The 14037-nt window shown below is 46.6% G+C and overlaps 1 protein-coding gene across 1 annotated transcript; it reads right to left on the bottom strand.

Annotated features, from left to right (window-relative positions):
* Positions 1-380: 380 nt before the first annotated feature.
* On the bottom strand, positions 381-12010 carry LOC135441643 (protein-glutamine gamma-glutamyltransferase K-like; the record flags this gene model as incomplete). The annotated part of the gene is made up of 6 exons (XM_064701198.1): positions 381-627; positions 2492-2628; positions 4607-4767; positions 8210-8488; positions 11457-11524; positions 11853-12010. Coding segments are annotated over 6 exons (1050 nt in total), but the record flags the coding sequence as incomplete, so codon positions are not given.
* Between the last annotated feature and the right edge of the window lie 2027 nt (positions 12011-14037).

Below are 14037 nucleotides of genomic sequence, written 5' to 3'. Positions count from 1 at the left end.
TAATCCCAGTATGAACCAGTATGAACCAGTATGGATCCCAGTATGCCCAGTATGGCTCCCAGTATTCCCAGTAAGGCTCCCAGTGCTCCCAGTATGAACCAGTATGGCTCCCAGTGCTCCCAGTATGAACCAGTATGGCTCCCAGTGCTCCCAGTATGACCCCAAACCCCTCCCAGTGCTCCCAGTATGGACCAGTATGAACCAGTATGGCTCCCAGTATTCCCAGTATGGCTCCCAGTGCTCCCAGTATGACCCCAAACCCCTCCCAGTACTCCCAGTATGGACCAGTATAAACCAGTAAGGCTCCCAGTATTCCCAGTGCTCCCAGTATGACCCAAACCCCCTCCCAGTACAAACCAGTGCTCCCAGTCCAAACCAGCTCACCCCCCCGTGCTGCCTCCCGGCCTCCCCCTCCTCCTCCTCCTCCTCCTCCCGGCATTCCCAGCGCTCCCAGCATTCCCAGTTTCCCCAGTTTCCCCAGTTTCCCCCGCGGCCACGGCGAACTGGACGCTGCCGGTCAGCGGCGGCAGCGCTGCGCTCTCCAGCGTGGCCGCCAGGCGGCGCTGCCCTGCGCGCAGCGGCGTCACTGATTGGCTGAGCCGCAGCGTCTGCCCCGCCCCCAGCGACCTGCGGGGGGACACCAGTATAAACCAGTATGAACCAGTATCAACCAGTATCAACCAGTATGGACCCTAATTACAAATTTAACCCATTTTTAACCCATTTTTTAACGATTTTTAACCATTTTTGGACATATTTTTACCCATTTTTTGACCTTTTTTCACCCTTTTTCCCCCTCCCAGTATAAACCAGTATAAACCAGTATGAACCAGTAACCCTAATTCCAATTTTTAACCCCCTTTTTATCCAATTTTTTACCATTTTTGGACCAATTTTAAACCATTTTTGGACATATTTTAACCCTTTTTTGTCCTTTTTTCCCTATTTTCCCTCTCCCAGTATAAACCAGTATGAACCAGTATAAACCAGTATAAACCATTAACCCCAATTCCAAATTTAACCCCTTTTTTAAACCAATTTTTAACCATTTTTGGACATATTTTAACCCATTTTTTGACCTTTTTTCACCCTTTTTTCCCCTCCCAGTATAAACCAGTATGAACCAGTATGAACCAGTATGAACCAGTAACCCCAATTCCAAATTTAACCCCTTTTTAACCCAATTTTTTACCAATTTTTAACCATTTTTTGGTTTTTTGGACACATTTTTAACCCATTTTTTGACCTTTCCACCCTTTTTCCCCCTCCCAGTATAAACCAGTATGAACCAGTATAAACCAGTATAAACCAGTATAAACCAGTATAAACCAGTATAAACCAGTAACCCCAATTCCAAATTTAACCCATTTTTTTACCAATTTTTAACCATTTTTGGATATGTTTTAACCCATTTTTTGTTCTTTTTTCACCCTATTCCCCTCTCAGTATAAACCAGTATGAACCAGTATGAACCAGTAACCCCAATTCCAAATTTAACCCCTTTTTAACCCAATTTTTTACCAATTTTTAACCATTTTTGGACACATTTTTAACCCATTTTTCGACCTTTTTTCCCTATTTTCCCCTCCCAGTATAAACCAGTATGAACCAGTATGAACCAGTATGAACCAGTATGAACCAGTAACCCCAATTCCAAATTTAACCAAATTTTAACCAATTTTTAACCATTTTTGGACATATTTTAACCCATTTTTTGTCCTTTTTTCACCCTTTTTCTCTATTTCCCCCTCCCAGTATAAACCAGTATAAACCAGTATGAACCAGTAACCCAATTCCAAATTTAACTCCTTTTCAACCCAATTTTTTACCCATTTATAACCATTTTTTGGGTTTTTGGACACATTTTAACCCATTTTTTGTTCTTTTTCCACCCTTTTTCCCCCTCCCAGTATAAACCAGTATGAACCAGTATAAACCAGTATAAACCAGTCTAAACCAGTAACCCTAATTCCAAATTTTAACCCCCTATTTATCCAATTTTTTACCATTTTTGGACCAATTTTAAACCATTTTTGGACATGTTTTAACCCATTTTTTGCCCTTTTTTCACCCTTTTTTCTCTATTTTCCCCTCCCAGTATAAACCAGTATGAACCAGTATAAACCAGTAACCCCAAATCCAAATTTAACCCTTTTTTAACCCTTTCTTACCCATTTTAACGCCATTTTTACCCATTTTTCAGGCCTTTTTCACCCTTTTTTCCCCAATTTTTTTCCCATTTCTCCCCTCCCAGTCCCTCCCAGTATAAACCAGTCCAAACCAGTAACTCCAAACCCAAATTTAACCCTTTCTCAACCCCTTTTTAAACTGTTTTTAACCCTTTCTTAACCCCTTTTTTCCCCCATTTTTTGCCCTTTTTTCACCCATTTTTCACCGTTTTTTCACCATTTTTTCACCATTTTTTCACCATTTCCCCCCATTTCTCCCCTCCCAGTCCCTCCCAGTATAAACCAGTCCATCCCAGTCTCACCCCAGCGACACCGGTTTGGGGCAGGAGATCCCGGCGCCCTCCATCCTCAGCGAGGCTCCGGTCAGCGGCTCCGGTAGAGGGTTCTGGAAAACCACCTGCACCGGCACCTCCTGGCCCACCACGGCCGGGCCCAGCAGCTGCAGGACAGCCAAAATCCCCGTTTTTCACCCCAAAAAAATTCCCGATTTTTTTGACCCAAAAATCCCCATTTTTCAGCAGTTTTTATCCCCATTGAAGTCAATGGGGAATTTGGGACACCAGGTCTACCCCCATTGAAGTCAATGGGGAATTTTGGACACCAGGTCTACCCCCATTAAAGTCAATGGGGATTTATAGACACCAGGTCTACCCCATTGAAGTCAATGGGGATTTTTGGACACCAGGTCTACCCCCATTGAAATCAATGGGGATTTATAGACACCAGGTCTACCCCATTAAAGTCAATGGGGATTTTGGGACACCAGGTCTACCCATTAAAGTCAATGGGGAATTTTGGACACCAGGTCTACCCCATTGAAGTCAATGGGGAATTTGGGACACCAGGTCTACCCCCATTAAAGTCAATGGGAATTTAGGGAGTGAGGCTGTGCTCAGCAGATCTGGTAGAGGGTTGTGGAAAACCACCTGCACCGGCACCTCCTGGCCCACCACGGCCGGGCCCAGCAGCTGCAGGACACCCAAAATCCCCGTTTTTCACCCCAAAAAAATCCCGGTTTTTTTTGACCCAAAAATCCCCATTTTTCAGCAGTTTTTATCCCCATTGAAGTCAATGGGGAATTTGGGACACCAGGTCTACCCCATTGAAGTCAATGGGGATTTATAGACACCAGGTCTACCCATTAAAGTCAATGGGGAAATTTAGACACCAGGTCTACCCCATTAAAGTCAATGGGGAAATTTAGACACCAGGTCTACCCCATTGAAACCAATGGGAATTTATAGACACCAGGTCTACCCCAATTGAAATCAATGGGGATTTTTAGACACCAGGTCTACCCCCATTGAAATCAATGGGGAATTTGGGACACCAGGTCTACCCCCATTGAAGTCAATGGAGAATTTGGGACACCAGGTCTACCCCCATTAAAGTCAATGAGGATTTTTGGACACCAGGTCTACCCCATTAAAGTCAATGGGGATTTTTGGACACCAGGTCTACCCCAATTGAAATCAATGGGGAATTTTGGACACCAGGTCTACCCCATTGAAGTCAATGGGGATTTTTGGACACCAGGTCTACCCACATTAAAGTCAATGGGGATTTTTGGACACCAGGTCTACCCCCATTAAAGTCAATGGGGAATTTTGGACACCAGGTCTACCCCCATTGAAGTCAATGGGGATTTTTGGACACCAGGTCTACCCCATGAAAGTCAATGGGAATCTTTGGACACCAGGTCTACCCCCATTGAAATCAATGGGGATTTAGGGACACCAGGTCTACCCCATTAAAGTCAATGGGGATTTAGGGACACCAGGTCTACCCCATTGAAATCAATGGGGAATTTGGGACACCAGGTCTACCCCCATTGAAATCAATGGGGATTTTTGGACACCAGGTCTACCCCCATTGAAGTCAATGGGGATTTTTGGACACCAGGTCTACCCATTAAAGTCAATGGGGATTTTTAGACACCAGGTCTACCCCCATTGAAACCAATGGGGATTTTTGGACACCAGGTCTACCCCCATTGAAACCAATGGGAATTTATAGACACCAGGTCTACCCCAATTGAAATCAATGGGGATTTAGGGACACCAGGTCTACCCCATTAAAGTCAATGGGGATTTTTGGACACCAGGTCTACCCATTAAAGTCAATGAGGATTTTTGGACACCAGGTCTACCCATTGAAGTCAATGGGGATTTTTGGACACCAGGTCTACCCCCATTGAAGTCAATGGGGATTTTTGGACACCAGGTCTACCCCCATTAAAGTCAATGGGGATTTTGGGACACCAGGTCTACCCCCATTAAAGTCAATGGGGATTTTTGGACACCAGGTCTACCCCCATTAAAATCAATGGAGAATTCAGTACAACAAACCTCCCCAAACCCCGAATTTTTGGGGTCACCCCGAACATTTTGGGGAATTTTTGGGGGCTCTGCCGTTACCGTGAGCGTGAGCTCGGGCGTGTGCAGCCGCACCAGCAGCTCCTTGGCCAGCACCTGCCCCGTCTCCTGCACGGCCGCCGCCACCGTCAGCTTCAGCGCGTCCTGGTGCCCCACGTGGGGCTGGTACTCGGCGTAGGCCACCGTCATGGTCACCGTGTCCTCTGCAGGGGACAGTGGGGACATTGGGGGGACATTGGGGGACATTGGGGGCAGTGGGGGGACATTGGGGACGCCATCGGGGACATTGGGGACATTGGGGACAGTGGGGACCTTGGGGACACCCTTGGGGACATTGGGGACACACGTGGGGCTGGTACTCGGCGTAGGCCACCGTCATGGTCACCGTGTCCTCTGCAGGGGACAGTGGGGACATTGGGGACACCCCCAGGGACATTGGGGACATTGGGGACATTGGGGACATTGGGGACAGTGGGGACATTGGGGGGACATTGGGGGGACATTGGGGATATTGGGGGGACATTGGGGACACCCAAAGGGGCATTGGGGACATTGGGGACACACGTGGGGCTGGTACTCGGCGTAGGCCACCGTCATGGCCACCGTGTCCTCTGCAGGGGACAGTGGGGACAGTGGGGACACCCTCAGGGGCATTGGGGACATTGGGGACATTGGGGACAGTGGGGACATTGGGGACAGTGGGGACATTGGGGGGACATTGGGGACATTGGGGGGACATTGGGGACATTGGGGGCATTGGGGACATTGGGGGGACATTGGGGGCATTGGGGGACATTGGGGACATTGGGGGACATTGGGGACATTGGGGGACATTGGGGACAGTGGGGACATTGGGGGACATTGGGGGGACATTGGGGGGACATTGGGGGACATTGGGGGGACATTGGGGACATTGGGGACAGTGGGGACACCATTGGGGACATTGGGGGACATTGGGGGCAGTGGAGACATTGGGGACATTGGGGGACATTGGGGACATTGGGGACACCATTGGGGACATTGGGGACACCCTCAGGGACATTGGGGACATTGGGGACACCATTGGGGACATTGGGGACACCCAAAGGGGACATTGGGGGGACATTGGGGGGACAGTGGGGGACAGTGGGGATATTGGGGACAGTGGGGACATTGGGGACAGTGGGGACATTGGGGACACCCCCAGGGGCATTGGGGACATTGGGGACATTGGGGACAGTGGGGACAGTGGCGACACACGTGGGGCTGGTACTCGGCGTAGGCCACCGTCATGGTCACCGTGTCCTCTGCAGGGGACAGTGGGGACATTGGGGGCATTGGGGACATTGGAGACACCCTCAGGGACATTGGGGACATTGGGGACATTGGGGACACCATCGAGAGCATTGGGGACATTGGGGACAGTGGGGACATTGGGGGACATTGGGGGACATTGGGGACAATGGGGACATTGGGGACAATGGGGACACCCCCAAGGATGTCAGGGACACCCTAAAGGGACATTGGGGACACCCTAAGGGGACCTTGGGGACACCCAAAGGGGACATTGGGGACATTGGGGACATTGGGGGGACAGTGGGGGGACATTGGGGGGACATTGGGGGACATTGGGGACATTGGGGGGACATTGGGGGGACATTGGGGGGACATTGGGGACATTGGGGACATTGGGGACATTGGGGACATTGGGGACATTGGGGACATCATTGGGGACACCATTGGGGACATTGGGGACACCCCAGTACAAAGCAGTATCAAATCCTGAATTTAACCCCGATTTTCCCCCCATTTTTCAGTCATTTTTTTCACCCATTTGCCCCCATTTTTCCCCCAGTTTTTGGTCATTTTTTTCACCCTTTTTCCCCCATTTTTTCCTCATTTTTTCCTCATTTTCTCCCCTTTTTCCCCCAATTTTCCCCCCATTTTTCCCCCATTTTTTCATCATTTTTTCCCATTTTTTGGTCATTTTTTCCCCATTTTCCCCCCATTTTTTCCCCATTTTTTCATCATTTTTTCCCATTTTTTGGTCATTTTTTCACCCATTTTTTCCAACATTTTTGATCATTTTTTCACCATTTTTTCCCCATTTTTTGGTCATTTTTTCACCCTTTTCCCCCCCATTTTTTTCACCTATTTTCCCCCATTTTTTCCCCATTTTTCTCCCATTTTTCCCCCATTTTTCCCCCCATTTTCTCCCCATTTTTCCCCCATTTTTTCCCCATTTTCCCCCATTTTTTCATAATTTTCCCCCATTTTTTCATCATTTTTTCCCCATTTTTTCCCCATTTTTTCATAATTTTTCCCCATTTTTTGGTCATTTTTCCCCATTTTTTGTTCATTTTTCCCCCCATTTTTTTGCTATTTTTCCCCCATTTTTTCATCATTTTCCCCCCCATATTTTGATCATTTTTTCACCCATTTCCCCCCCATTTTCCCCCCATATTTTGGTCATTTTTTCCCCATTTTCCCCCCATTTTTTCATCATTTTCTCCCATTTTTTCCCCCATTTTTTCCCCAATTTTTGGTCATTTTTCACCCATTTCCCCCCATTTCCCCCATTTTTCCCCCATTTTTTCATAATTTTCCCCCATTTTTCCCCCATTTTCCCCCAATTTTTCCCCCATTTTTTCCCCATTTTTTCCCCATTTTTCCCCCATTTTTCTCCCATTTTTCCTCCATTTTTCCCCATACTTTGGTCATTTTTTCCCATTTTTCCCCCATTTTTTCCCATTTTTTGGTCATTTTTTCACCCTTTTCCCCCCATTTTTTTCACCCATTTTCCCCCATTTTTCCCCATTTTTCCCCCATTTTTCCCCCATTTTCCCCCCATTTTCTCCCCATTTTTCCCCCATTTTTTCCCCATTTTCCCCCATTTTTTCAATTATTTTTCCCCATTTTTTTCATAATTTTTTCCCATTTTATTCTGATTTTTTCCCCATTTTTTCCACATTTTTGATCATTTTTTCCCATTTTTTGGTCATTTTTTCACCATTTTTCCCCATTTTCCCCCCATTTTTTCATCATTTTTCCCATTTTTTCCCCACTTTTCCCCATTTCCCCCAATTTTTCTCTATTTTTTCCCCATTTTTTCCCCATTTTTTTGGTCATTTTTCACCACTTGCCCCCAATTTTGGTCATTTTTTCACTGTTTTTGGTCATTTTTTCACCATTTTTCTCCCATTTTTTGGTCATTTTTCACCGTTTTTCTCCCATTTTTCCCCCATTTTTTCATAATTTTCCCCCATTTTTTGGTCATTTTTTCACCCTTTTTCCCCCATTTTTCCCCCATTTTTTGTCTCTTTTTTTCTATTTTTGCCCATTTTTTCACCCTTTTCCCCCCATTTTTTCCCCATTTTTTCGCCATTTTTTCCCCATTTTTTGGTCATTTTCCCCCAATTTTCCCATTTTTGTCATTTTTTCCCATTTTTCCCCATTTTTCACCCCCATTTTCCCCCAATTTTTGCGTCATTTTTTTCCCCATTTCCCCCCATTTTCCCCCCATTTTTCCCCATTTTTTCCCCATTTTTCCCCATTTTTTCCCCATTTTTTTCCCCATTTTTGGTCATTTTTCCCCCATATTTTAGTCATTTTTTCCCCATTTCCCCCCATTTTTTCCCCATTTTTCCCCCTCCCCTCCCCTCTCACCCTGCCCGGGCGGCAGCGTCCGGCGGTGCTGCTCCTGCCGGAAGGCGGCTGCGGCCACGCCGGTGTAACGCACGGCGCACAGCGACAGCCGCAGCCGCAGCGTCCGCGGCTCCGCCCCCGCGTTGCCCAGCGCCGCCCGCAGCTCCAGCTCCGCTCCGGCCACGGCCGGGCCGGACGTCAGCGCCAGCGTCACCTCCCCGGCCGAGGCGGGGCCGCGCTGCCGAGGGCGGGAGCCGTGCGACGTGGCGGCCGCGACGGCGCGGCGCTCCTCCTCCGAGCCTGGGGGGAGGGGTCATGGGGTCACAGGGGGGTCAGGGGGTCAGGGGGGGGTCAGGGGTCAGTGGGGGTCAAGGGTCAGTGGTGGGGTCAAGGGGTCAGTGGTGGGTCATTGGTCATTGTTGGGTCATTGGTTGGGTCATTGGTCAACAGTTGGCAGCAATGGTCATTGGGTGGGTCATTGGTCATTGATTGGGTAGTCTTAGTGGTCATTGGTTGGGTCAAGAGTTGGGTCATTGGTCATTGGTTGGGTCATTGGTGATTGTTGGGTCATTGGTTGGGTGATTGGTCATTGGTTGGGTCATTGGTCATTGGTTGGGTCATTGGTTGGGTCATTGGTCATTGGTCATTGGTCAGTGGTTGGGTCAATGGTCAAGAGTTGGGTTGAGGGGCCATTGGTTGGGTCATTGGTTGGGTCAATGGTCATTGGTTGGGTCAATGGTCATTGGTTGGGTCATTGGTGATTGTTGGGTCATTGGTTGGGTCATTGGTTGGGTCATTGGTTGGGTCATTGGTCATTGGTTGGGTCAAGGGGTCAATGGTGGGGTCAAGAGTTGTGTTGAGGGGGCATTGGTTGACTCAACAGGTCATGGGTTGGGTCATTGGTCATTGGTTGGGTCAGGAGTTGGGTTGAGGGGTCATTTGCTGGGTCAGTGGTCATGGTTGGGTCATTGGACATTGTTGGTCTAGAGTTGGTCATTGGTCAATTGTTGGGTCAATGGTCATTGCTCATTGTTGGGTCAGTGGTCATTGTTGGGTCAGTGGTCATTGGTCAGTGGTCATTGGTCATTGGTTGGGTCATTGGCAATTGTTGGGTCATTGGTTGGGACATTGGTCATTGGTCAGTGGTCATTGGTCATTGGTTGGGTCAATGGTCATTGGTTGGGTCATTGGTTGGGTGATTGGTCATTGGTTGGGTCATTGGTTATTGGTTGGGTCATTGGTCATTGGTTGGGTCATTGGTGATTGTTGGGTCATTGGTTGGGTCAATGGTCATTGGTTGGGTCAGGGCAGGGTGGGGTCATGGGGTCAGGGGGGTCAAGGGGTCAGTGGTGGGGTCAAGGGGTCATTGGGGGGTCATGGGGTCAGTGGTGGGGTCAAAGGGTCAGTGGTGGGGTCAAGACTTGGGTTGAGGGGGCATTGGTCATTGGTTGGGTCAAGAGTTGGGTCATTGGTCATTGGTTGGGTCATTGGTGATTGTTGGGTCATTGGTTGGGTCATTGGTTGGGTGATTGGTCAGTGGTCATTGGTCATTGGTTGGGTCAATGGTCAGTGGTCATTGGTTGGGTCATTGGTCATTGGTCAGTGGTCATTGGTTATTGGTTGGGTCATTGGTCAAGAGTTGGGTTGAGGGGTCATTGGTTGGGTCAATGGTCATTGGTTGGTCATTGGTTGGGTCATGGGTCAGTGGTCATTGGTCATTGGGTGGGTCAATGGTCATTGGTTGGGTCATTGGTTGGGTCATTGGTCAGTGGTTGGGTCAATGGTCATTGGTCGTTGGTTGGGTCAAGGGTTGGGTCATTGGTCATTGGTCAATAGTTGGGTCAATGGTCATTGGTCATTGGTTGGGTCACTGGTCATTGGTTGGGTCAATGGTCATTGGTCATTGGTTGGGTCATTGGTCATTGGTTGGGTGATTGGTCATTGGTCATTGGTGGGATCATTGGTTGGGTCATTGGTCATTGGTCATTGGTTGGGTCATTGGTCAATGGTTGGGTCAATGGTCAAGAGTTGGGTTGAGGGGCCATTGGTTGGGTCATTGGTCATTGGTTGGGTCAATGGTCAAGTGGTCATCGGGTGGGTCAAGAAGTCAATGGTGGGGTCACTGCTTGGGTCATTGGTCATTGGTTGGGTCAAGAGTTGGGTCATTGGTCATTGGTTGGGTCATTGGTCATTGGCTGGGTCAGTGGTCATTGGTTGGGTCATTGGTCATTGGTTGGGTCAGTGGTCATTGGTCAGTGGTCATTGGTCATTGGTCAATGGTTGGGTCAGTGGTCATTGGTCATTGGTCATTGGTTGGGTCAGTGGTCATTGGTCATTGGTTGGGCCATTGGTCATTGGTCAGTGGTCATTGGTCATTGGTCATTGGTTGGGTCAATGGTCATTGGTTGGGTCAGTGGTCATTGGTTGGGTCAGTGGTCATTGGTCAGTGGTCATCGGTTGGGTCATTGGTTGGGTCATTGGTCAGTGGTTGGGTCAATGGTCAGTGGTCATCGGTTGGGTCATTGGTCATCGGTTGGGTCATTGGTTGGATCAAGCAGTCATTGGTCAGGGGTTGGTCACTCAGGGCTCATTGGTCACTCAGTGGTCACTCAGGATCATTTGGGGCCATTTGGGGCTATTTTGGGCCATTTTTTTGCCATTTAGGGTCAGTGGTCACTCAGGGGGCACTCAGTGGTCACTCAGGGTCATTTTTGGGCCATTTCATGTCATTGGTCAGTGGTCACTCGGGGTCATTTTTGGGTCATTTCTCGCCCGTTTTTCGCTGTTTTTTTGCCATTTTTGTCCCTGGTCACTCATTGGTCACCCATTGGTCACTCATCGGTCACTCATTGGTCACTCATCAGTCACTCATCGGTCACTCATCGGTCACTCAGTGGTCACTCATCGGTCGCTCATTGGTCACTCAGGGGGCACTCAGTGGTCACTCATCGGTCACTCATTGGTCACTCATTGGTCACTCATTGGTCACTCATTGGTCACTCAGTGGTCAGTGGTCACTCATTGGTCATTTTTGGGTCATTTTGGGCCATTTTTTGGCCATTTTGTGTCAGTGGTCACTCAATGGTCAGTGGTCACTCAGTGGTCAGTGGTCACTCAGTGGTCACTCGGGGTCATTTTTGGGTCATTTTTGGGTCATTTCTCGCCCGTTTTTCGCCGTTTTTTCGCCATTTTTGTCCCTGGTCACCCATTGGTCACCCATTGGTCACCCATTGGTCACCCATCGGTCACCCAGTGGTCACTCACTGACCCTCGGGGTGCTTGTACTGGTCAGTGATGTCCACTCTGGCCGCAGAGCCGGCGCCCAGCGTGCTGATCCTGCGGTCACTCAGGGGTCACTCAGTGGTCACTCAGTGGTCATTTTTGGGTCATTTTTGGGCCATTTTTGGGTCAGTGGTCACTCAGGGGTCACTCAGTGGTCAGTGGTCACTCAGAGTAATTTTGGGTCATTTTTGGGCCATTTTTGGGTCATTTTATCTCATTGGTCAGTGGTCACTCAGGGTCATTTTTGGGTCATTTTTGGGCCATTTTTGGGTCATTTCTCGCCCGTTTTTCGCCATTTTTGTCCCTGGTCACTCATTGGTCACCCATTGGTCACCCATTGGTCACCCATTGGTCACCCATTGGTCACCCAGTGGTCACTCACTGACCCTCGGGGTGCTTGTACTGGTCAGTGATGTCCACTCTGGCCGCAGAGCCGGCGCCCAGCGTGCTGATCCTGCGGCCGATGGCGCCCTGCTCCACGTGCACGACCGCGAAGCCGCCGTGCGGCTGCCGCTGCCAGTACACCTTGTCGCTGTTCACCTGGAATTTGCATAATTAATGAGCTCATTTGCATGCCTAATTGACCCCCATATCATCGGGATTAAGTATGGTACATAATTATAGTAATTGATTATCAGTTAATATAACATTGCACTATTGAAATACCTGATGGTGCCAGCACACCTTGTCAATATTTACCACAAGTTTGCATAATTAATGAGCTCATTTGCATGCCTAATTGACCCCCGTATCATTGGGATTAAGTACTGTTCGTAATTAAAATAATTGTAGTAATTAATTGATGATTTATGTGATTATGGCAATGTTGTAATCCCTGATGCTGCCAGTACACCTTGTGGCTGTTCACCTGGGATTTGCATAATTAATGAGCTCATTTGCATGCCTAATTAGTGCCGCCGTCATTGGGATTAAGTATGGCACATAATTATAGCAGTTGATTATCGGTTAATATAGCATTGCGCTATTGAAATCCCTGATGCTGCCAGTACACCTTGTGGCTGTTCACCTGGGATTTGCATAATTAATGAGCTCATTTGCATGCCTAATTGACCCCCATATCACCAGTATTAAGTATAGTTTGAGATTAAATTAATTAAAGTAATTAATTGCTGGTTTGTGTGATTAATGGGTTGTTGGAATCCCTGCCGCTGCCAGTACACCTTGTGGCTGTTCACCTAAATTTGCATAATTAATGAGCTCATTTGCATGCCTCATTGACCCCCATATCACTAGCATTAAATACTGTTTGTAATTAAAGTAATAGTAATAATGAATTGATGATTTATGTGATTTTGGCGTTGTTTTAATCCCTGCCGCTGCCAGCACACCTTGTGGCTGTTCACCTAAATTTGCATAATTAATGAGCTCATTTGCATGCCTAATGGACCCCCATATCATCGGGATTAAGTACGGTACATAATTATAATAATTAAAGTAATTGATTATCAGTTAATATAGAATTGCGCTGCTGAAATCCCTAATGCTGCCGGTACACTTTGTCATTATTCACCCGAAATTTGCATAATTAATGAGCTCATTTGCATGCCCAAGCCATGCCCACATCACCAGCATTGGGTACGGTACATATTCCAATTAATTAAAATAATTAAAGTAATTAATTGCTGGTTTGTGTAATCAGTGCATTGTTGAAATCCCCGGTGGATTTCGCCGCCATTTTTCACTAATTTGCATAATCAATCAGCTCATTTGCATATCGTCCAGGCCGTCGGGCTTCTTAATAATCTCAAATAACCGAATCATTTGCATAATAATCACCCCATTACACCAACAGCTAATTAGCATAATCAGAGCACAATTTGCATATTTAGGCCACGCCCACCACCTCATTTCTCACCTGCTTATTCCCATAATCACAATTTGCATAATAACGTCTATAATTTACATAATTAAGGCCCATAATTCACATAATTAATTCGTGTAATGTGCATAATTAATGCCTATAAATAGCATGGTTAATAAATATAATTTGCATAATTAATTCATGTAATGCGGATAATTAATGCCTATAATTCTCATAATTAATTCATGTGATGTGCGTAATTAATGCCGATAATTTGCAGAATTGATCCATGTAATGTGCATAATTAATGCCTATAAATAGCATGATTAATAAATGCAATTTGCATACTTAATGGCATGATTTGTATATGATTAATAACTATAATTTGCGTAATTAATGGCATAATTTGTATGTGATTAATAAATGTAATTTGCATAATTAATGGCATAATTTGTATATGATTAATAAATGTAATTTGCATAATTAATGGCATAATTTGTATATGATTAATAAATATAACCTGCATAATTAACGGCACAATTTGTATATGATTAATAAGTATAATTTGCATAATTAATGGCATAAATTGTATACTATTAATAAATATAACCTGCATAATTAATGGCATAATTTGTATACTATTACTAAATATAACCTGCATAATTAATGGCATAATGTGTATATGCTTAATCAATATTATCTGCATAATTAACGGCATAATTTAAATAATTACCGGAGTCACTTC

Source organism: Zonotrichia leucophrys, unplaced genomic scaffold (assembly GCF_028769735.1).
Source record: "Zonotrichia leucophrys gambelii isolate GWCS_2022_RI unplaced genomic scaffold, RI_Zleu_2.0 Scaffold_397_47330, whole genome shotgun sequence".
NCBI lineage: Eukaryota > Metazoa > Chordata > Aves > Passeriformes > Passerellidae > Zonotrichia > Zonotrichia leucophrys.
This window is presented reverse-complemented; position numbering and strand designations above follow the sequence as displayed.